The sequence below is a fragment of the Rhinolophus sinicus genome, linkage group LG04 (genome assembly GCF_036562045.2).
Source record: "Rhinolophus sinicus isolate RSC01 linkage group LG04, ASM3656204v1, whole genome shotgun sequence".
Classification (NCBI taxonomy): Eukaryota; Metazoa; Chordata; class Mammalia; order Chiroptera; family Rhinolophidae; genus Rhinolophus; species Rhinolophus sinicus.
In genome coordinates, this window is record NC_133754.1 from 45878783 (window position 1) to 45905359 (window position 26577).

The following is a 26577-nucleotide window of genomic DNA, read 5'->3' on the forward strand; positions in this document are numbered from 1 at the left end:
GTTCTGTAGTCACAGGTTGAGTTTAGGATGAAATTGCTGACTGGCCTAATGGATCTGGGTAAAACACCTATGTTTGATGAAGACGACATCAATCTTTCTCAAATGTATGATCGTATCATCAGTCTCTGAAGACTGTTTTGAGAATCAAAATAAGTATGGGTGAATACTTTGTAAACATTAAAGCACTAAGCACTATATGCCATGGGGATACTAAAGACAGTTTGGGAATATAATCAATAATGTTGTAAAGATTTTGTAGGGTATCTGATGGACACTTGTCTTGTTAGGGAGACCACTTTATGGACGGTGTAGATGCCTGACCACTGCAGTGTACAACTGAAGCTGAATAATAATGAATGTTAACTATAATTTTATATATATAGATAGATATAGATATAGATATAGATATAGATATAGATATAGATATAGATATAGATATAGATATAGATATATATGGTCACAGGATGTGGACTACAGCATAGGGAATAGTCAGTGGAGCTGTAACAGCTATGTATGATGTCAGAGGGGTAGTAGATTGTGAGGGGCATAAATGTCTAACTATTACATTGTTTTGTACACCTGAAATGAATAATAATAAAAAAGAAAAAACTTTACTAAAACATAAAAAAAGCTATACAAATAATATTTTTAATAATAATTTTTAAAATCTATTTTAAAGAAATTGTCCAAAGGAAAAACCGTATTACACTAATTAAACTTTTAGGAATTCCTATATATTTTTTATGATAAAACTTTTTATGTCAAACACAGTGTGATTCCATTTTTATAAAGAAGAAAATTATATAGAATAAGCCATTTATATTTTTAAGACGATATTTTCTTTAGATACATAATTTTGAAAGCATGACAGTGTTTTTGATGGCATTATTTTATTTCATTTTTGAACTAAATGATTCCTAAGATATCATCTAGCTATAAGTGCCTACTTTTTATGATCTATTAGTATTAATCAGTACTGACAACCATTTAGAAATCTTTGTTTTTATATGATGTGCTTTCCAGTCCAATTTCCCACACAAAATCTTACCTATACAAATTATAGAAAAAGGCTACAGTGAATGTTTTGTTACTAGTAGATACTATAAATTGCCTTTATAGTGTCTTTTGGTACTGTCAACTCATCAGACTATGCATTTAATAAATAGCAAAAATTGTGATGTTAATAAGTGGAATGAAAATAGGCAGCTAACCAAATTAAGTGCTGTGCTCTGTCTTAAGTCCGTATACTGGAATCTTAAAACACAATGGAACACCGACTAAATTTTGTTGTAGGGCTCTGTTCTGGAGAGTTTAGCTATTAGTGACTTTTAAATGGAAAGGTTTTTGGTGCCATATATGTCTCTTTATATATGTGAACTCCTTTGGAATTTGAGATCTGTTGGAATCAATTACCTTTGTAGTCAATAAGTGAAATATTTAAAATATGAATCTGTAAAATGATTATTTTATGCCTTATTCTTTTTGGTTTAGAAAGAAATAAAGTTGAAACTGGTGGTTTCAATTAATTCCGTGACTGCCTTTTATGTTGGCAAGAAAGGCCAAACAGTTCTTTGCTTTTTTCCAAAATGAACCCACATTATTTGCTTTCATAATTTCTAAAATATGCTTGTTGCAAAGCATTCCATTTAAATGAATAAAGAGAGGGAGGAAAAGCCTGTTTATTGGTCAAATTTTAGACTACTATGGAAAAGTCTTACTGAATCTAGACTAATGTAATTGGCCTTAAATGTCAAAGTGAGCTTGAACGTAATTAGAAGCAAAGCAGACATCAAAACATTATGCCTATTCCAGCAGCAAATTACTTTAAGTAGAGTCTACACTTAAAAATAATTTCAAGAGTAAAAGGAAAGATGGCAGAAGCTCATTTGCAAAAACCAGCGAATCTTGTTCTAGTTATGAAAATGTGTGTAGGTGTATCTGATTGTTTCTTTTCTTTTAAATGTTAGCCATTCTTTGGTTAACTTTTACATATATCACCATAAAAGACAATGTAGACAAAATCATGGATTTGTATAGTATCCTAGGATTTCTTTCAGGGTAAGATTAAATGACGCAAGTGACACTGAGCCATGACTAGCATTTGTATGGTGCTTTACCGCCCCCAGAGCAGTTAATTGTCCATTATTTAGAATACTATTAGCAATAACCTTGTGAATCGTTACTGTGCATCTTGTAGCCCCTATTATAGATGGTGACACTGATGTGCAGAGGCCTTAAATGATTAACTAAAGCCTGCAAGTAGCAAATGGTATTGCCAGGTCTCTAGGCTGGTATCTGTTGACTTCAAATTCCTGCTGCTCTTTGGAACATTACAGGTACAAGACATCTTGAGATCTAATAAATGCTGATCTCTTTTCATTATCTGAATTACTAAAACAAACAGTATACATGCCCAGTCTAAGGATTATTTAAAAATTTTTACCTCCTTTGTCCATCACAGTACTGGGTACACACTCAAACTCCGTATTATGCTGAAATGATTAATGAAAAGTAGATATCACCAGCATTTTTTATTCTTTGCTAAAATAAGCTCCACTCATTAATATTTTCCATATGAAAAGGGCATAATCTTTTCATTTTCATGAGAATCTAAAATAAAGGATTGTATTTTAATAAAAGTATTTTCATAATTAAAGACTGAAATGTTAAAGTTCCTACATTAGAAACATTTATTTTAAGGGAAAAAAGATCAAGATGAACTGAATGAACTTACATTTTCCCCTAACAATCTTTTTTGCAGAGCATGATATTTTTAGTTGCAAGGTATACTTCCCACCGATTATGTTAAAAGAATATTGAAATGCAACCATCTAGATGACAGAACAAACAGCTGTGAAAATGAGACCTGGAGATTTATGCAAATAGAAGACTTCTGAATTAATTTTCTTCATAGAACAGACTGTCAAGTTTCTTGAAGTATGTATGCCCTATTTCTTAATTAGCTATTTTGCTAATGTCAATCATATTAAATTTTCATAATGTAAATGATGCGTTTCATTGGCAAATATGTGCTATAAAATTGCAGATGAAAGTTGTTATTTTACTTTTGGTGCAATAAAGACTTAGTAACATATACAAAATAGATAGTGTTCCTAAAAACAGATACATGCCTTATTGTTAAATAAGTTGAAGATTTGTTAAAAAAACATATAACGAAAATGCAACAGAACCTACATAGGAAATTTCAGTGTTTTTTTACTATCCATTCGTGTAACTGTGCTCAAGAACACGCGTTTTCTATTTGACTTCAAATAGAAGCAGCTTGTTCAAGAAGTGCTTATATTTTTGCACATTAAAAACATTATTTATGGTTTGCTCTCTTTTAATCGGCTTTGATTTCTTATTTCTCTTCACTGTTCAAGTTCTCAAATAAAGAGGTTTACTGCAGATTATATTGTCTGCTCTTTTCTATTACAAACATAAATTTCAAAGCCTTGCTTCAATTTTGATAATGCTCATTTAGTACTCTAATGTCTAGAAAATAAATTTGATAGTTGTTTACAAATAAACATTTATTTGAAATTATTTGATGTTAATAAATAAAGCTGATTTTACAAGTCATAAATTAAAATTAGTACTATTATATAACTAAAATTAGTCTTATACAACTTGCATATCTCTGTTAAGAGTATATATATTTATATGGGTTAATAGATACATAATATAATCTATTTAGTAATATGTACTATCTATCTATCTCTATCTATCTATCTATCTATCTATCTATCTATCTATCTATCTATCTATCTATCTATCATCATGTATCAATCTATTATCTATCTACCTACCTAGCTCCTTTTTTTAAACCAAGAAGCCATTCATTTTACAAAATTTGAAAATATCAAAAGGTATAAAGAATAAAATAAGTTACTTATAATTCAAACAACAGGTTGTATATGTTTTCTAAAATTTGTTTTAGAATTTGAAAATTCTTCCAGCTTCTTCCTAGGCATATATATATATATATATGACAAAATTGAATTCAGCTGCAAAAATAGTGTTGCATTATTCTTTTTTTGCTTAAGTTTTTATCATCACCATTTATGTCATTTATGACTTAAGTTATTAATTATTCTGTAAAAATATAGTTTTGATAACTGTATAATATGCCATATAAAAATTAAAAAAATTTACTTAGACATCTGTTATGTTTGGACGTTAAAATTGTTTCAAAATTTTCACAATAGTAAATAATGCTACAAAAGAGCATTTTTTGAAGATTAATCTTGGTGTGCAGCTCAATATTTTCTTGGAGTAGATTTCTAGAAATGCAACTACTAGATCAAAGGGTAAAAATGATTTTTAGTGCCTTGATATATAATGAAAAGCCTTCCCAGAGAGTTACACAAAGGTTCACTGCCGTGTGCAATATGTGACAGGGTTTCCTGCCAGCAGTGCACATAATCACTAACCCAAAACAAAAGTAACAAATAAACCTTGTCCATTTAACATATTCTTATTGACATACATTATAAATAAGGTTGTATCTTCCTATTTTTCTTTTGTTTCTAAAAATCATTTATGGCAATATTTTTACTTGTTTCAAAATTCAAATATATTCTCCTTTAAGCCTACACAGTCCTTGACCATCCAAGATGAAAGATGGTGTTTTCTTTTTGCTTTCTAGGTTTTCACATGTGAAATATTCTTGCTCTAATTCATCAGGAAAGTATTTTGGCACAGTATGAAGGGGCTCTGATATCCACAACATTACTTATTTAATAATAATTAGTCTTTTGATCATTCATGTGATACTTTCTTTTCATATATATATTTTTAAGTGAATATATGAGTTTACCCATTTATCATATTTTTTAAATTACTGTACCCTAACATATTTTTTGTTGGTTTTCACCAATTTTTGATGGTGCTCCTTTCTATCTATATATCTACCTACGAAAAGTTCTTGCTATAAGGGCCTCGTATCTAAAGATTAATAATGACATCTAGGGAAATGTCTTTCTAGATTTAACCAGGTCTAATTATGCCTCTCTAGGAACTAGTTTGTTTTTACCTCCTAATCATTGTCTGTCTGTCTGTCTGTCTGTCTGTCTGTCTATCTATCTATCTGTCTATTTTAGGAAAATTAACAGTCACAATTGTGTCCAAACTCCAGGAAATATGGATATCCTCATGGTGAGCTTTTGTGTTTTGGGTTTCATTTTTGCTTCTATGGTAATTTTGATTTTGTTTTCCGTTTAGATTAATTATTTTAAATTTTGCTTAAATTTATTTTACCTAGCTATAATCCTTTCTGGACACATTATATTCTTTTTGGAATAAGGCAAAATATAATAAACATATCTTTTCATGCATTGTTGAACTGGCAGCAAATTTAAGACTTAATAATTTTGATTCAGTGGAATAATGCAGAAACACATTCTTCCTCACACTCCAAGATAGAGTCCCCTTCCCTTTATTTTGCTGCACCTTTCCATAACCCCCTATTGGTTTTACTTCCTCTTTGTACTCAACCTGAAATGATGTGGCTTATCCAAAGAAACTGAAAATGTGACATTTGTCCACACTGTTAGTGAGATTCTTTTTTTGGTCATTCACATTAATATGCACACTTCATTGTTAAATTTCTAGAGTATTTCCTCACAGAAATGCATTTCTGTTGGACTGAGGTGGGATTTTTGTTCTTTGCCTACTGCGTTTTCCCTGGAACTCTGAATTGAATGGCATATGAAAAACTAAAATAACAAAAAAATAACAGAAGCAATACTACAGACCTAATCCAAAAATAACTACAAGGTTTTTTTTTCTATATTTAGTCCCCACTTGTACTGTTATTCCCCTTTTGTATTGTACAATTCAAGATTATAGCATGCACCTATTTACTTCCATTTACCTAGAACAGCTTCCCTGGACCCCTTACCCTCCAGTCTGCACACACATGTATTCAGCTCTATTCATGCTTACTTGCTTACTCACGTGCACACATATACTTTATTCCATCATGTTTCATGGAAATTTAGGTTTTAAAGTTGATTTATAGAGATGATGTTTGAGAAGCTAGAGAGAGCCATCTGCAAAAGTAGGCAGCTCAGACTCCTGGTTCTTTGAAACGCTCAGTGTTATACCCAAAGGGTAGGCAGTAGGGAAAGAATGAATCTATACATCATTCATTAAATGGTACTGTGTTTAGTCCCATAGATGGAATAGTTCATGATAAACTATTTCAGATTCTGGCAGTAATTTGGCAGTTGGTCTTTGTTTTCTGTATCATAATGTTCTACTTATTGCATTTTTGTGGAAAGTTGCAAAGGACTAACTAAAAAGAATATTCTAAACTGGAATTGGGGCCTATTTTTAAACTTTCAAAGCAACACAGAAAACTGAGTACTTACTGTTGAGTTAATGCCCCAATGATGTACCGACGGACCCTTGTTTGTTGGGCTCTCTGATTATTGCTAGGAATTCAGTGTGTCACACTAAGAAGTTGGATTTCCATGCCATTTAAGAATAACACTTACTGCTACTACTTGTTGAAGGCATAGTGTTAAGTTAGCATATATTGTATCCATTAACCCTCCTAATAATCCTCTAAAAGATGTACTATTATTCTGTGTTTATTGATGGGGAATTGTATAGAATAATGAGAGAATAATTAAAATGTCTGACTATAGACTGTATTGTTTTTGTAGGGAAGACTCAAGAAAATATTTAACAATATAGTCACTTTTTCATCAGTAGAAATATGCTTACAGAAGCAGAAGCTTATTTTAACTGACTGAAACAAATATTCCTCATTAATGGTTCTCATTTATATTTGAAGTTGGCACAATGGAGTAGATTGATTATTAAAATAATATTAATGGGATATGGCAATTTGCAGTTGGAAAACTGCAAATAAGATCATTGATAGAAAACTACCAAAATATGATGAGGTGCAAAAAACGTTCTCCCTAAAAGAGTGCACATCTGGGACTGGAATATAAAGATGTTTCCGATAACTACAGTTCAGTGGACCAATGATATCAACACACAACAACAGGAAAAGAAGGCCATATGTATGTGATTCATGCTGCATTAAAATCATCCTTTAAAAGAAAGTGAAGCTGAACAATAATGAATGTCAACTACAATTATATATATATATATATATATGAATGGAGTTTAGCATTAGAAATAGAGACAGTGGAAATGTAATGGCTGTATGTGATGTCAGAGGGGTAGTAGATGGGGGGAGGGGGGTTATCACCGTATGAGGGATATAAATGATAAATGTCTATTACATTGCTTTATACACGTGAAACTTAAAAATAACAAAAAAACAAAACTGCCAAAAAAAAAAACTTAAAAAAAAGGAAGTGTAAAGAATATTATTTTATCACCGTGCCACTAATGAATCACAAAAATAATCACAAAAATAAATTCAAATAGGAGCAAAACAACCCCCAAACCCTCTGATATTACTATGGAAAGGAACCAAAGTCAATTTTACATCTTATTGCAAAGCCATGTTCAAGCATGGATGACAATGTGGCCTAAAGCCTCAGATGGGACTGACTTTAAGAGACTGTGGAAGATTTGACACAGTAATGGCCACCTAGAAAAAATTAAAAATTACCTCCCATCCTGCCCTGAAGATGCCATTTATTACAAATGATCATAAATTTTTGTCTTTGGTCAATAATAAGTAAATTTTGTTCAATGAAAATACCTCCTCAGAGAAATAGCATTTCTCCTATGTAACTTTCCTCCAAAAGCTCTTCTGATATTCTCCAGGAAATAAATAAGAAAGAAAGGGTAAAAATCTTCAATTGCTCCTCTGTGCCACAATCCCAACCTCTGAAGATACTTTATCATCTGGCTCTAGACCAACACTACAGTTCCTTTCTCATGCATCCCTCCATGCCCTGTGATTTACTCATTTTATGTTCCTTACATGGAATACTCTCATCTAATGCCATTGTCCACATCCTTACCTGTTGAAATCATATGCACCCCTAAAGACAACTCATCATAAAGCTTTGCAGACATACTTCCCTGGAAGCAATATCTTCTTATTAAAATGAGATCATCTTTGGAAGCACAGTGCTTAGCACATATAGGTTCCCAGGTTTTTAAATACTCTCCAGGATACCTTTGATATCATATTTCACCTTCTGGCTAATTTAAGTTCTTATGTGTCTAGTATGGGATAAAATGATTTCTTCCTTACATTGTCGACTGTGTTATAAGTTAAAGAGGGCAGTTAGTACATTTGTTCATATGTGTACACCTCACCTCATAGCTCCACTACATAGAGAATGTTGACTGAATTACAAGCAACAACAAAACAAATACGTATCAGTGAAATCATATGGTTCTTGACTTTTTCTGTCTGACTTGTTTTGCTTAGCATAATAATCTCAAGAGCCATTCATGTTGTTGCAAAATTGAAAACAACAAAGGAACAAGACAAACATATGAAGAAACAAAAACTCATAGACATGGACAATAGTTTAGTGGTTACCAGAGGGTAAGCAGGGAGGAGGGTAGTAGATGAGGGTAAAAGGAATCAAATATATGGTGATGGAAGGAGAACGGACCCTGGCTGGTGAACACACAATGTGATATATAGATGATGTATTACAGAATTGTACACCTGAAATCCATATAACTTTACTAGCAATTGTCATTCCAATAAACTTTAATTAAAATAAATAAATAAACATATAAAAAACAAATATGTGATTTATTTAGTCTTCATTGTGAATGGATGTATCCAATATTTTGTGGAAAATGGATTTCAGTGGCGTAGTGGATTAGGGGAGCATAAACATGAGGATGTGAGAATCAAGAGGAGACAATATCCATAATGCAAGCAAATGCAAAGAAATGTGAGGCTGCAGATGATGAAGGTAGATGGGCTGGCCTGGCCAGGTTGTGCCTATAGAAAAAAAAATCTATCCATCTGAAAGACAGTTATCAGAGTGGTGATTTTCCTTAAAAATTGATTAGTGAACCTCAGTGTCTGATCACATATGAAAAAAAAGGAAACTCCAGAATATTCTGGATAAAATGCAACAAATATTCTAGTTAAGCTCTCAAGAAAATAATGGAAATCCCAGGACTAAAAACTAATAAGTTGCTTGAGTCAAGGAAAGGCAATCCTAGGGGATTTATGAACTCTGCTAGAGTTTGGTTTTTAATGTTGTGTCAGGCAGAAGGGGCAAAGTCATGGACTCTTGAAAGGTGGAAACTGCCAACTGAGATACTTGAGTAAAGCTGGATACTTATTGGGCTTTCCTGGAGGTTGACCAGAAAAAAAAAAAAAAAAAAAAATTCAGTGGCAAAAGGAGATGAAAAGGGAGCTTGTGTGTCTTGACCGGGGTACACACATATGGAATCATACTATGACACAGCTGTCACTGCAGAACTGTGGAGGAATGGATAGACTAGTCCATAAATAGTACTGTGACAATGCGTTATCCAAATGGAAACAATTCACAGCAGCCGCAGTTTAGGTTAAACGAAGAGCTAAATGTTTAAAGCAAGACACAGCCTGACAAAACCAAGTGTCGCTGAGTTGGGAGGTAGAGAACATTCTCATACTGCTGATAGCAGATAAATTGGTAAAAGTACTTTGCAGTGCAGGTATAAATGTCTGTTAAAATTTAAGATATTGTTATTATAAGACTCAGCAATTCTATTCCCAGCTATATATCCTAAAGAAATGTTTACATGTGCAAGATTTCATGTGTGCACAAGTCAATGTGCAATGTTCAGAGCAGCAGTATTTGGAGTCACAAATATTAAAAACAAACATCCAAAACCTACATTAGTTTTCTATTTTTGTGTTACAAATGATCACAAATTTAGCAGCTTAAACAACACTAACTTATTATCTCTCAGTTTCTATAGGTCAGAGGTGTGGGAGCTGTTAAGTTCTGTATGGCCACAGAATACATTTGATTATTCTTTATATCTCCTTGCATGTCTGAAACATCTCATGAAAAAAATTAAAAACATATGAAAGACCAAACAATAAAACAAAAATTAATAAAGATTTCAGCAATAGTAACTGAACTAATTATACTTCTGAAGATAAAATAAGCCTTGAACTTATTCAAAATAAAGTCAAACTAACCACATTTGGCAAATAATAAAAAAAATTAAGAAGAAACTTGTTTCTTAAAATTTCTCAATAATTCTTTAAGCATACCTGACAGCACAATTAACCCTTTGGATGGTGAGAGGGAAGGGGGGAATTAATTTGTATTTAAGTATTTTATAGCATTTACTGCTTATACTGAATAACGGATTTGGACATGATTTTATAAGTGAAAATTCAACGGAGCAAGTAATTAGCATTTAAAAAATGAAAATTAAGCAAACATGTCAAATAAATATTAAAACTCAAGTACTTCATGTTATGGAGTGTATTATTTATGAATAAAAATGATCCCCATTTGTAGACTACAAAACAAATGAGACCTGATCGTTATTATTTTAGTGGGAAACTAAAAGGAATAAAGATATTGAGCTGGTTAATTATGTCAGTGGACGTTTATTGCCTGTATTTTAGTAACGTAGAGGCAAGCTGCTTTATATTATACAATAAATGGAGGGATAAACTGAACAAGACCATAGTGAAATTGCTTGTCAGGCAACTATGGGAAATATGCAATTTGTTTTTGTCTTTGTTCCAGAAAGACCAGTGACTCTTGCCTATTCCAACGGGTCTTATGACATGTACAGGCTATTCCATCATGAAAACTTAATCTAAATTGCTCTCCTTTTAAACAACCTATTAGGCCCAACAAAACAGGAACTGGAGGATATTGCTTCACAGCAGGGCTTGCTCTTCCTTGTTATCTCTACTTAGCGGTGTGTCTGTTTGGTCCAAATTAGAAGAGAAAGTTATTGACTTGAGATGACAAAGTTGTTTTATTATATTCTATCAACATACCCTTTTTTTTCCATTGAAATAATTTCAATCTCTCCCTTCTCCATCTCATGGGATTGTATGCGGAGGCTTCCCTGCTTCTGCCCTGACTCTACTTCCTGATGCCACAGACCCCACGGCACAGAATTAAGTGCTTTGGGAGGTGTCCCCAGACCAGGGTCCAGTGCTGCTAACCTCAAGATATGTGTAGTCTCGTAGAGGTGATAAGATGGAAATGTCAGATGTGTAGGACAGAAAGTGACAATGGCTATGAAAAGAAGGGGGGCAGGAATCTATTAGGTGCCTTGCCCTATGTTGGCTGCTTTGCAGGTATCATTTGGACATTTTGGGAAGGAGCTGGAGGTCCAGAGGCTTCTGGTGAGAGAAATTAAACACCAGCCCTCCTGCTACCACGTATCTATTTATACACTTTGTTTGCACAGGGCATATAGGAGCTTTGAGATAGAGATGAAAGAGAGAAATCTTGTCAAGGTTTTGGATCTGACCATTGCAGTGGTTTTTGTGGCTGTCTGGGAAATATCCATCTCTTCCCATGTAATTAATCTAAGCCTATCATTTAGAATCCAGCCATCTTGCCAATGATTTATTTAAGAATGACCAAGTTACCCAATCCTGCCAATGAGAGATGAGAGCAAGTTTGCTGGGGGAAGGAAGGAGGTGGTACTGGAAAAGGAGTCCTGGCTCCTAAGGACAGCAGGACAGAGATGACCCCCTTCTTCCTCTAGATTTTATCACGATACCTGGAAATATTATATCTATTTTACTAACACATGAAGACAACACATAGAAAAGGTAACTGCAAAAACTGGGGGGCTTAAAAAAACCAGGAACCTATTACCTCACAGTTCTTACTAAGGATTAGCAGTCTGAAATCAGTGTGTGGACAGGATGATCCTCCCTCTGAAGACTCTAGTAGAGAGTCCTCCCTTGCCTCTCCCAGCCCTGGGTGTTGTCTGGCAATCCTGGGAGGTCCTTGGCTTGTAGATGCCACTCCAGTCACATGGCCATCTTCTCCACGTGGGTTTCACATCATCTTCCCTCTGTGCGTGTCTGTGTCCAAGTCTCCCTTTCTTATAGGAAATCAATCATAGTGGACTAGGGCCCACCCAAATGACTTCATTTTAACTCGATTACTTTTATTTCCAAGTAAGATCAGATTTTGGGGGTACTGGATGTTAGGACTCCAACCTGTCTTTTGGGGCCCATAATTCATTCCATAACAACACTTAAAAGAATTTCAGTGAATGATCCAAAGTCTTTGCTTCTTGAAGTCTACCTAATCTCTTGAATTTTGTGAGATAAATTTCCTAATTGTTTAAGTCAGTTGGAGTCAGGTTTTCTGCTACTTGCAGCCAAAGCATTCTGGGACAATTATGCAGACATTTCTGATGGGTACCGGTAACGACAGTGATAAGGCTAATGGGGGTCCTGGAAGAATGGACAACAGTGGGAGAAAGAATCAAAGAATCCGGCTTGTTGAGCCTGATACAGCATGGAAGGATTAGAGAAGTCTGTTTTGGTCCAGCATTACTATTCGTTCTTCAAAAACCTATTCATAACTACCTTGTGGCAAGTATTGTGCTAAACACAGAGGATTTAATGAGCAAGACAGAAACCATCTTTGTCTTTGAAAGGTATGGTGGAGGAAATCCGGAAATGTGAGCCTGAAGTGGTAAATCGTGCCAGAGATGAAAAGATACTGAAAACCATATTAAAACGTTTGTTATTTTGAGGGAAAGAAGAACCTTGAAGAATTTTAAACAAGAGAGTGTGATGAGACATCTTAGCAGGATCATTTTTACTGCAAACGAAGAATGGATTGGGTACCCTGACAGAGCCAGGGAGTGCCATTAGGGGACCCTGTAGAATGAATGCAAGTGAGAGCTCCCTTTAGGATCCCCTTCACCTTTTAGTGTTTCAGGAAATACCTGGGGTATTTCAATGTGGGGGAAGCTCTGCCAGCAAGTCAATGCACTGGGCAATCAGTGTACCCAGGTTGCTGTTTTCTCTGCTGGCCCTCTGCCTCTCCAGGATTCTCTTTTTGTAATTTGGATGGGGAAACCACCTTCACATGTCCATGTCAGGTCCTCTTAGATGGGTTTCACAGGGGGTTGCTGGGGCCCAAGATACAACCAGGTCTAATTAAACCAGTGCTTACTTATACAGCTAGTCCCATTTTCTTAGAGAGTATATGCCACTTGGATGGCTGGATCAAGAACAGGTTCAAAAACAGCCAGAAAAAAGTGATTTCCCTTGCACAAACACTGAGTGCCCTTTGCCAGTCAGGCTCCTCTTGCTTCTGCTGGACTCCTTTCTTCATGGCCAGTCCTTTCCCAGAGCCTCTCAAGTGTACTCTCCTGCATCCCATGGCTCTATGTATGTTGGTGGTAGTAAGCCTCCAAGGCGGCCTGGACCCAAGTAAAGGTAATATAAACAATTGCTAATTTTTGAAGTTCCCATCTTACTTTGGGAAGTATTGTGTGATTTTTCTTACAGAAAATTTGTTCTCCTAATGTGCTGTGCTTTGGTGCATACTCTAATTAACCAACTTAGTTCAACACCCAACCACTGGATAATGAGAGATGTCACATGAGAAAAGAAGGGGGGGTAGGATCCAGGGAACAGTGTTTGAACAGAAATATAGTAGCATCTGGAAAGTGTTTTTAACCATCTTTTCTGATAATTTCCTATCAGGCAAGGACGACCAACTGATGGTGCTTCATTTCATTGGGAATGATAATAACTACTTTTTGTAATTACATTTTTTAACATTTTTTATAAGATTATGTTCCAGGGATTTAGCTCTGAATTACATTCATGTGCAAGAGAAAAAGCTACTCCTTGTCAGTTCACATGTTTAGACTGTCAACACTGTCAGCTGCCGAACAACTGATTATGGGCCTCACAGTCGCTGGCTGCTTCCATTAAGACAGTCAAAGTCATCATGCAGAAAGGCACAATTGAGTAATTGGAGATCTGAAAATGTAATGCTACTTGATTACTATCGTGGCTGGAAAATAGAGAAAAATCCCAAGGGGCTAAGGCAGGCGTGGATCTAAAGCAGCCTTGTCTTTTATACAGAGGCTAACACACCAACGTCAATACATTATATAGGATATAACCTTTTAAATGCTTTCTAAACCTTGAGTTGTGTTGTTTTTGTATATTATTCAACACATACAATGCTATGAGAAAAATACTATTTTTACCTATATTGTAGATGTGGAAAAAAAAGCTTAAAGGATAATTTGTCCAGTGTCACATAGCTAACGAGTGATGGAGTGGTGATGTGAAATCAGACTTGGAAAACAAGAAGTACAGAGTTTTATCTACAATAATGCTTTTCTATACTAGCCGACAGCCCTTATTCACAACTTTCATATTAAAATATTTTTGAAAATACCCAAAGATGTGTTTTTATGTTGTTGTTGTTTTCAGAGTTCATTTAGTGGGAAAAATTTTATCTGACTTAAGAATTACTTGCTTTCAAAAAAATGGAAAAAATTCTGTGCTCATGGACTGGAAGAATCAACATAGTTAAAATGGCCATATTACCCAAAGCAATATACAGATTTAATGCAATCCCCATCAAAATCCCAATGGCATTTTTTAAAGAAATAGGACAAAAAAATCATCAGATTTGTATGGAACCACAAAAGACCCCGAATAACAAAGCAGTCCTAAGAAAAAAGAACAAAGCTGGAGGTATCACACTCTCTGACTTTAGCTTGTACTACAGGGCTACAATAATCAAAACAGCATGGTATTGGCAGAAAAACAGACACAAAGACCAATGGAATAGAATTGAGAACCCAGAAATAAAGCCACATAAATATGGACAGATAATTTTTGACAAAGAAGCAAAAAACATACAATGGAGAAAACACAGCCTCTTCAATAAATAGTGCAAAAGAATGAAACTGGACTGCTATCTGTCACCATGCACCAAAATAAATTCAAAATGGATCAAAGACTTAAGCACAAGACCTGAAACCATAAACTGCATAGAAGAAAACATAGGTACTAAACTTACGGACCTTGGGTTCAAAGAGCATTTTATGAATTTGACTACAAAGGCAAGGGAAGCACAAGCTAAAATAAATGAATGGGACTATATCAAACTTAAAAGCTTCTGCACAACAAAAGAAACCATTCACAAAATAAAGAGCCAACTAACTAAATGAGAGAAAATTTTTGCAAACAGCGCCTCCGATAAGGGGCTAATATCCAGAATATATAAGGAACTCATGCAACTCAACAACAAAAAAAAAACAACCCAATTGAAAAATGGGCCGATGACCTGAAGAGACATTTCTCCAAAGAGGACATACAAATGGCAAATAGACATATGAAAAAATGCTCAACATCACTAATCATCAGAGAAACGCAAATAAAAACCACAATGGGGTAACACCTCACCCCAGTTAGAATGGCTATCATCAACAAGACAAATAGTAACAAGTGTTGGAGAGGCTGTGGAGAAAAAGGAACCCTCATACATTGTTGGTGGGAATGCAGATTGGTGCAGCTGCTATGGAACGCAGTGTGGAGGTTCCTCAAAAAATTACGAATAGAATTACCGTATGACCCAGCAATCCCTTTCCTGGATATCTACCCAAAAAATCTGAAAACATTTATCCATAAAGACAAGTGTGCTTCAATGTTCATTGCAGCTTTATTTACGGTGGCCAAGACATGGAAACAACCAAAATGTCCTTCGATAGATGAATGGATAGAGAAGTTGTGGAATATATACACAATGGAATACTATTCGGCGGTAAGAAAAGATGAAATAGGACCATTTGTGACTACATGGATGGATCTTGAGATTATAATGCTAAGCGAAATAAGTCAGACAGGAAATGTAGAGAACCACATTTCACTGATATGTAGTATATAAACCGAAAACAACAAAAGAACAAAAACTCATAGTCACAGACAATAGTTTAAGGGTAACTAGAGGGTAAGGGAGGAGGGGGAGTGGGGCTCTAGTAGAGGGTAAATGGGGTCTAACATAGGTTGATGGAAAGAGAACTGACTCTGGGTTGTGAACACACAATGTGAGATATAGGTAATGTATTACAGAATTGTACAGCTGAAATCTATGTAACTTTACTAACAATTGTCGCCCCAATAAACTTTAATTTAAAGAAAAAAAAGAATTACTTGTCTTTATTCTTTTTCTGAAGGTTGACGTTTTGCTACAGAAACATTGCTGTGTTGATTATGGGGTGCTGATTCCAACAGCTCTAGAGGCTGATATCACCCTTATAATATCTGGATTATTCTAAATCCAAAAACCTGGCTCAAAGAGGTTTTTGGTAAGGGATATAAAAGCAGTGAGGTGAGATTAGAGGAAATGGTAAAAGATGAAGATATGAAATTAAGCTGAGGCGGTGTAAATAAGCAAGGGAACTGAGGGTTGTTTTCCTTTTAGTATCCCCCAGGCCTACAACAATGGCTGACCCGTGGGGGCCTTCAACACTGTGTGCTGCATTAAACTGGCCCAAGAGGGTAACAGTCCCAGTGTTACTGTGAAAGGTAGTGGTCTGCAATTTGTATTTGCCCATCAAAGGGGCAGTGAGGGGGCAGACTAAGAGAAGGTGGCATTATTGTCACCTGTGCTTGCATCCTCCATCCCTGGAGGAAGAGCTGACCCTCCTGTGGGGGTGGTGGTGGTGTGGTGTCTGGCTCCAGGCTAGTTGGAATCCTATGTGGCCCCACCATAGGCAATGACAGGCTTTGTGGTGCAAAGCGCCGTCCCTCCCCACCACTTCTGTGCTGACTGGCCTGACCCTCTGCCAAGTGCTGTTCAGTGGGCAGCATGGAACGCTCAGGAGCCCATGCCTGCATCTCCCCATTGCTTGTACTGCAGCAGTAAGTAAACAAAGGCTCACTGTGACTTTCGGTTGGCTTGTTGCCCTACAGAAGCACATCGACACCTGACAGCTCAATACGTAAGGCCAATCTTGGTGTCAGTGCTCTTATGCTGCCTTCAGGAACCTTTTGCTGTAGACCTTTTTAGCTCAGACGTCTTTAATCTCACCCTCCATTTGCTCCTTCCCTTCGGCATTTAAACATGATCACACTTTCATCCAACTTAAAAGTTTGTTGGCCTTATGTCCTCCTCCTGCCATTAACCATTCTTTCTCTTTTAAGGTCTAGAATAAGAAATGGCTCACCTCAGACCTTTAGCACAAGCTGCCCCCACAACCTGGAACATTGTACTCTTACACTTCATTTGGCTACATCCAACTGGTCTTCAGTAACCTCCTGTTCCAAGAAGCTTCTTGGACTTTTTTATTCCTGGTTATGGACCTTACTTCTGGGTTCCTACAACACCTGGCCTTTATCAAGGCTTTACGTTAACTTACTGGTTACCCTTCTCAACTGAGAATTTCTTGAGGACTGGAAACTTAGTTGTGTGTGTGTCTCAGGATCACCAACATTGCCTGGCTCTTGATAGGTGCTCAAGAAATGCTTGGTGTTGAGCAACACATTTAACACAATGTTTTCAAAATTAACCGAGTCTATGATTAGTTTATCTGTTATGAGTAGAGACACCTTTGCCCTCAAAGTTGATTTAAAAAAAAAGTATATGCTGTTTTTACCCCAAGATTCTCCTTCCCATATAATGGGCCTTAGGATTTCAGCAAATGTTGAACACACACACACATACACACACACCAGGGGTGCCAAAAAATGTATATGTGTATATAAGTGGACACTTTGGGCAACGTTGCTTAAGCAGTAGTTCGCTGTAATCAGAAGTGTCTGGACGCTGATGGTAACCACTTTGAGCACCTCTTGTAATTGCAGAAGTCAAACGTGACTTGTGTTCATCTTTGTTATCGGTATACATTGAGTATTACAATTTTAATACATTTTTTTCCTTTCTTAAAATGTGTATACTTTTTTTTTGGCACCCTGTGTGTGTGTGTGTGTGTGTGTGTGTGTGTGTGTGTGTGTGTGTATAAAATTTGTCTTGGTCATTGTATTTTTTCATGCTTCTAAATCCACAAAGAGTTAAATTTTAGGACCCTTCTGGTTAGGAGCTGCATTTCCTACCAGAGTTCGGCTTATGGATTGATTGATTTTTAAACTTCCTTTTAGCCTAAGTGGATTGTAAGGAGAATGCAGAGGCAGGGACTAGATGCTCTTCTAAAGATACTTCAAATCTGAAGCATTTATAAATTTAAATATCAAAAGCTTCCTTTTACTTTATGCCTGACTTAAAAATATATAAACTCTAAAACATATTTTAAAATGTTAACTCTCACAAACACAAAAAAAGCAAACTGTATTTTAAAATTCTACAATATTTTCATTTTCAGGTGCTAAGAATACTTGTTTCTATCTTTACCAATTTCAGCACTTCATGGCATTAGATTATTTTCAGAATTTTAGAATTGATGAATAATATGGCAATGCTGAAAATGTGCTCAAACACTTGTACCCCGAAGAAGAAACCATTTTAAACATTAAAATTATCAAAGATAAGGCAATATTTTTGAACCACTGTTAAAGTGAAATTACTTTGATGTTAATCATTATTACTAAAATAAGAATAATGAATTAAACAGCATTTTTTGTTCTTACCCTTGGAAACGTTGTAAATCTGTCCAGTTCTTCAACAAAGCAGAACATCTGCAAACTAATTGCTGACATAACAATCAAGAGGCTGGCAGTAAATACAACCAAACTCCCAAGCTTTTTTCCAGGACCAAATATCTTGTACACAAAGTCTTCTAATGCAGGTGAAATCTTAATAAGTCGAACTACCCGAAGAACCTATTGTGGGAGAGAAAAACATACAGTTGATCACTTATTTACAATGAATCTTTAATAAATACTAAAATCTCATTATTCACAGCATTTTATAAAATCACATTTTTCCATTTGAGCATCTACAGATAAAAAGTAACAATATAATAACTAAGTTATAAGTTAGCTCACTGCCTGTCACATAGCAAGAACTCAATAAATCCCAAATGAATGAATGGTGGGAAATGGTGGCAACTGTTTTAACATATAATTCAAAATGATGTTAAATAATTATTGAAATAAAACAGATATTTTTTCTAATATTCAAATATTGAAGAATACATTTGGTTCGATATTATCTATATTAACTGCCTCATAAAATAAAACTGTCTACCTACTGTCATACATTTATAAAGGAATTAAAAAAATATGGCAATATTTTTGAACCAGCTTTACTTGTGGCTGAGACTGCAACCTTAATATCCATTCTCTCCTTCCTTTACATAATGGAACGTTCTAAATTTTAGCCTAGCAAGTGGCTACCCAGGGCTACAGACAACATTTTCCAGTTCCACTTGTATTTCGGCATGGTCAGTAGAATAGGTTCAGATGTATGGAATGGGAAAGGAAGTGATTTTTGTAACTTTTAGCACATTAAATTCAATAAACCTGCCCTGGATACTCTTTATACCTTCCTCTGGTTGGAAAATGGAAACAACTGGAGAAGTTCCTTTGGACCCAACAGACTGGCTTCCTGGATGACCATGGGAGCAGAACCACCTATTTGCTCTGGACACCCACCAACTACTGGAAAGAAACAAACTTCTATCTTATGTAAGCCTTGTATTTTTTAGATCTTCCTTATATCTGCTTAGCTTGTTATCTAAATACACATATATGCTTAAATGTTTTGCATATATATGTTTTTGCACATATGTTTAAAAGTTTTTGCGTACAAAATCTCCCACCCATAATTATTAATTAATAAATTACTTCACTAATTCATTTAACAAATACTGATTGTTATGTGCCAAAATTGTTGTTGGACAAATATTATTCAATGACTACTATTACGAAAGGAGTATTAAACAAAGACATAGCTGTTAAGAACATAAATTAGAATATAATTAAAAGTTGAAATATAAAGTATGGAAAAATAGCATTTTTTAAATTAAGCTATAAGATGTTATCATTTTTTAATGTACCTCTGAGAAATAAAAAGTGCTGCCAATTGAAGTACAACAGACCAATGCTTAAAACACAGATCCCAAATCTAGAGATATTAAAACAGGAACATTGTAGTGTTGGCATAAATGGAATATGGTAAGTAGAATGGTAGTCCAAGATAATTCAATATCAATAAGAGCTTAAGGTGTCTGTGAAGGCTTCTTAGGAGAAGAATATATTTTGAATATAGTGAGAAACAGGAAATGCTTTAAAAACCTAGATTTAAATTTTTACATATACAAAATAAAATAAAATAATTTTTGGCTTTTCCTTTCCAGTGTCTCTAGCTTCCTCCTCCTCCTGATTTTCCTTTGGCAAATCATTCCTACTCCACTCTTAGTCCATGAGGTCCAGAAGGGAGTCCCTGAACCCCATGATCCTGGCCAGAGTATTTACAATGACTTAAGTCATCCTCAGAATGTTTGATGGGCCTGTAAGAGGTGTTCCACTTTTTATTACAGTTGGCATTACTGTAAGAATCACATAAGCCTAGAGTTTCTGGGGACCATTTTTGGCACCACATGAAGAAAGTCAGCTTAAGAATGATACCAACACAGAAGAAAGGTGAGTAAAGAAATAGACTGAGTCCCAGTGATACCATTCAACCCTCTGAATTTTGCCATACCTGAAGCCACATGTGCCTCCTAAACTTTGAATGAACAGGAAATATTGATGGCAACCTTATCATTACTATGATCCGCAGAACACACATGGTATGGTTTGTATTTTACATGTCTAGTAAACTGATGGAAAGACATTTAAAAGAGTTGAGAAAATGCATATTTACTTCATGCTAATTTAAAATACTTAACACAATTCTTAAAGAAAAAAATTTATATGAGAAATCATATTGTTCAAGTTAAGCATTTTATCACATGCACGATCAAGTTACCAGTTTTTCCTGTTATTATTCTTAACACACATTCCCAAATCGGAACACATTACACTCAGGTCACCTTTCCAAATAACAAGCCAATATCTTTATCATAAGAACTATTAAAATATTAACATTCATATTAAGAACTAGAATAATAATCTGGAAAGATTTCACATTTTTATCAGATTTCTTTATACTCAGACATAAATGATTCAATATCTAATTGTTCACAGCTAAATCTAGGCAATTTTACAGAAACAATTTAACAGGTTTATAGCTCAAATTTAGTACTATTTGTCTTTCCCACTTGTGTTAAAATCATATTTAAAAGATTGACTAAGTAATTTTGAATCCTATCCCAAATCCTAATAAAAACATTCTATGAAACCTTACCATTTGCAACAACATGGATAGATCTAGAGAATATTAAGCTAAGTGAAATAAGTCAGACTGAGACAGACAAATATCATATGATCTCACTTATATGTGGAATCTAAAGAACAGAATAAATGAGCAAACTAAACAGAAATAGACTCAGAGATACAGAGAAAAAACTGATGGTTGCTGGTAGGTGGGGGGGTGGGGTAGAAGGTAATAATATAGTCACGGGGATATGAAAAACAGTGTGGGGAATATAATCAATAACATTGTAAAGATTATGTAAGGTGCCAGATGGGCACTGGACTTATTAGGGGGACCACTTCATAGACTGTGTAGATGCCTGACCACTGTGCTATACACCTGAAGCTGAAGTAGAATAATATTGAATGTCAACTATAATTAAATTAAACACACACACACAAACACACACACACACACACACACAATCTCCACATAGTGAAGATTGTATGGAGTAGAGCATAGTGAAGATAGTCACTGGTATTGTAATAGCTATATATGATGTTATATACAAAGAAACAGAACTTAACACAACTCCCACTTTGGTGACTTGATTAGCAATTTCAAAAGGTTAACTTGCATCCCTGGAAATGTAAAATCCTTAACAGTGACTCTAATTTGCCTTTTCATTTATGTGAGGATAGTATGCTTTTCACTCTCTCTACCCAGTATTTTTGATTTTGTGTTCCTACAGATACAAAATAAAGTAAACCATACTGTCAAAGATGAGCACTGTAGAACATTTTGTGATTGTTTCCTAAGTACATTTTCCTGGTCATATTTCTAAGTCTGTCTCTTAACAATCACTCAGTAGATTAATAACGAGATACTATATAAATTGTGTGGTGAAGAATATGAGTGATGGAATTAAACTTCTTGGGAATGAGTGTCTATTTACTAGTTACGTGGTTTTGGGCAAGTTATTAGATTTCTTGGGACCTCAAGAAATATATATATATATATTTTCTATCTCACAGAATTGTTATGAGAAACAAATGAAATAATGCACTCGGCACAGTGCCTGGCACATGGTAAATACACAATAAATACCAGTTGACGTTGTCATGATTATTTTGGTATGTCGGAACCGTGGCATTTTTAAAAGATTTTATTAATTCACACAGGGCAATGCTGCCCTATATTCATTCCAGCCCAGCCATGCTGGTCTTTGTGCCTTTCCTTGAAAATATCAAGCATGTTTGCACCTCAGGACAGGTGACATGTGGCTCTCTCTACTTGGCATGCTTCCCCTCAGATCTTCGCATGGTTCACCCCTTCACTTCTTTCAGTCTCTGCTCAAATGTCACCTCTTCAGAAAGGGCTACCATGACAACTTATCTAAAATAGGACCCCACCTCACAACTTCTGTATTTTTTCCATGCTTATTTCTTCTTCAAACCATTTCTGGCACTTGTATTCTACATTCTTTTGTGTAACTGTGAACTGTTTATCCCCTAGAATTTAAGCTCACTGAGGAGATCTTTGCTGCCTTGTTCACCTTTCCACCTTCAGTATCTGGAACAGTGCCTGGCATACAGTAAGCACTCAGCAAATATCATTTAAATAAATAAACAAACAACACCAATAATTCGTCTCAGAGATAATTAACATTTTAAAGGGAGCCTTTTGTACTAAACTGCTGACTTCATTTAAATACGAAAAATATGAAACTGAGTAAGGATAGACTTGCTTCCAACACAATGAAGCAAGGTCCACTGAAATGAAAAGTGTGAGGACCAACTAGGGAGATGACAGTGGGTCTATAAGCAGCCAATCTGTTCGGTACTGTGGGTTCTCCAGAGTGAGTTTATACAAACCCTATGACATATAATCTTCTTGAGAGATTTTTAACTGAGGTAATTTTTAATTGTTTAGTTAGAAACATTTACCCAGGGCCATGCATAAGAGATACAAATGAAAATCACTTAATTATTAATATAAATTAAACTGTTACAAATTGTAATCCAGAATCAAAGATAACAGTGAAATTGCAAACTTCACAGACCACGTATTATGTGACTACCTCTCTATCTGTCTGTCTGTCTGTCTGTCTGTCTATCTATCTATAATTACAACCATAAATATGAATTTTAGATATTTTGTAAAAACACACTAGTAGGAAAAAAACTAGAGATGATGACTATTAATAATTTGTAACACTTTGGTTTATTTCTTTCCAGTCATTTTTCCATTTATATGTACTTTACATGTTATATAATTTTATACTGTTTTGCATTTAAATAAAATAATCATATCTCTAAGTTATTGCAAATTCATCATAATTATTATTTTTATGCATATTTAAGCTATTTCTCAAATGTTTACCATTTAAAGAGTTCCCATTTCCTTCTCTCCTAAGGAATTCCAAAATTTTGATCTATTTTTTTCTCTGAAAAATTATCTGTGAGAAACCAGAAGAATTTTTAAACCCCGAACATATTTTACAGTATATCCTTGCTGAAACAGGCATCAATACTTTTCTTAATTTGATTGATTTAATAGATTTATATTAAAGTATCTTGTAGTTTTGACTATCAGGCATGTTTTCTATAATTTCTGCAATGGTTTTCTAAAGTAGGCACGAAATGCTCATGTTGATTCTGTGAATCTAGACAGCAGTGCCTACGAGCATATAATGCATGAATTTTGGGAAGCACACTTTGTATCAAGAGTTTTAAATGTGTATATTTCTTGCTCTAGCCATCTTACTTATGATAACCAAGCCCAAGGACATAACCCAACAAAGGACAAGGGATTTATGTCCGAAGATGTTGACGGTACTGAAAGCTTGAACCATGATAGCCTTCTGTGATTTCACTATGCTTGGGTGTGATTACTAGAAACTCAGCTTTTTATTTGTTACAGGTATTTGTTTTTCATTTTCATGAATTATATTTTCATGTTCTTTCCTCCAGGTATCAGAAATATTGAGTTTCAGGTTGTGATCTGGCATCTTAAGTTAATATTGCCCTGAAAAATGACCAATAAATAAAATCGATGAAGTTGGAATGCATTTTCTTTCTTCTAAGGAGTTGGAATCTTATTTTCTGAATTATTTCTTTTAAAATTCTACTGCTACTTTGTTCTCCAACTATTTAAAAATATCTATTAAGAAAACAAAGCACATTGTGATATTTCCAAGATAAATGATATAAATGACCCATTTTGACTCAGAAAAATGACTATATTTGAGATTATTAAAAATTAGGATATCACATACATATATACTTTATCATTTTGACCAAATATTTAAAAGAACAGTGAGCACACTGTTATTATTCAACAATTACAAAAAACATAATTAATAATTACTTGTCTACTGAATAATTATAGTGATGTGATCCAAGGTATCACATTTGAAAAATATAGAATACAGTTATTCTAAGTAATTAAAGTATTATTATTTAATCATCATAAATAAAGTAATAGGCATTTATAAATAATAAAGTATGATTAATTACGATCTGTAAAGGTGAGCTTTATTTCTTATTATTTCAATTGTAAGTCATTGTTGAGTGAACATATGTAGGCTTATTGAGAAGGGAGATGTACACTTGCAATTAAATTCCTATTTCCTAATCTTTAAAGTGTGTGTCAACATCTTATGTAGTTTAAAATTTGATATGTATACATAGATGTATAATATCCATGTATATGTAAAAATGTATATCTTTACAGTGCACTGATTTATTATATAAAACATCTTCATTTATTATTGTGAATTTTCAGGAGTTTAAAAAAACAATGTTACAATTTGTGAATGCACTACTTAGGGTATTTAAGATGTCATTGGCTTATCTGAAGTTGGCATTTGCTATATACTTATTATAATTATACATAGCTGTTATAATGGGATTGGTATTTTCTCTGGAATGAAAAATTCTAAAGACAAATTGGCATCATTTGTATTACCTGAAAGTATGTGAATTGAGAATGATAAAGATCTGGATATACATGAAGAGTAGTTCCAATTACAAGTAGTAGCTCAAATTTGTGGAGCGATGAGCTAATATATCCAGTAAATCCCAAACACCATATCTTCAGAAGTGCTTCCAAATCAAAAAGTACTGTGAAAGCCACCTAGGGGAACAAAGAGACAGTGGAATTGGAACATAAAACTATAATTTACTTCAAAAGATTTCATATATTTGTCAGTGCATGAATTTCAGCCACTATTATATAAAATGAGTAGCCCATAAGAAACTAGAATGACATTTTATAAAAACAAAATATATCTTGAAACACACCAACTAGAACATAGCAGACCAAATATATCTTAAGCAATAAGAAAAACAAAAAGATAAAGTTTCTATAATGTACATGGCCTATTATAAAACACATATTACTTAACATAATTAAACTAAAATAAAATCTTTAAACGTCATTTATGCTTTGGGTCACATAAACAAGCAGAAAAGTTTGGATTCTACGAGTATACCAAACAATTTATGTGTGTGTATGTGCAAACATAAATTAATAACTAATACAACTTATATCAATATTAATCATTAAAATCAGTAATCAATATTATTATATTAATAAATTAGTTTAACCTCTTAACCTATCACATTAATTCCATGAATTTTCTATTCCAAATACCAGCATTATAAAATATACATATAAACCGAGCATGTGAAGGTTTGCAACTGGAATTAAAATGTGCACCATCAGATTAACTTCTAAATAAAGCGCACCAGAGTGAGTGCTGGAATTAGTCATACCACATCCCTCTGAGAAGATACCAGATGATTTATTGGAAGAAAAGAATAGAGGAGAGCTTGCTTTTCTTTTTCTAGGTCAACATGGAATATCAGAAGGGATTTTCTTCCACTAACATTTGGAAATTGTTGATAAAAATGGAGTTTTAATAAGACTTTTAAGAATAAAACACTAAAAGCATTCTAGATGGTTAACTGAGATCTGAGGAGGAAATTAGCATTACTTCTCACTCTAGCACTTTTGTAGACTCTTAGTCGCTTCTTAATTTAAATTGACATGTCCTTTTTTAAACATGTAAAAGAAGAATACATTTCAACTGTGAAATAATCCTAAATACAAAGTAGTAACAAAATCCCATGCCCAACTCTTTCCCATGATTGGCCACTTTGCATATTGTCCCCTCAAACACCTCCTGCCTCATCCAATCATATATTGTATAACCGCATAAACAGGTTTGCATTTTATGTCATTCTGCAACTTGCTTTTCTCACTATCATAGACGTCCCTCCAGGATAAAAGATACAGGTCCTCCTTATTCTTTTTATCAACTGCATCATTTCTCATAGTATTCAATGTTTATTTAATTCACCATTTTCTCTAATGACTCATTGAAGAATGCTACTTCCTTGATAAGGAACCATCAGGAAAAATGGTTAAGCATTTTGCTATT

General features: G+C 34.4%; 1 protein-coding gene across 5 annotated transcripts in view; it reads right to left on the reverse strand.

Annotated features, from left to right (window-relative positions):
• The window catches only part of NALCN (sodium leak channel, non-selective), a 294832-nt gene that overhangs the window by 128292 nt on the left and 139963 nt on the right, over positions 1-26577 (reverse strand). For all 5 annotated transcript variants that reach the window (XM_074329502.1, XM_074329503.1, XM_074329499.1 and 2 more), the window contains 2 exons: positions 25101-25268; positions 18521-18712 (listed from right to left, as the gene is read on the reverse strand). In XM_074329502.1, coding sequence (XP_074185603.1) covers positions 18521-18712; positions 25101-25268 — 360 coding nt within the window. The remainder of the gene's footprint in view (positions 1-18520; positions 18713-25100; positions 25269-26577) is intronic.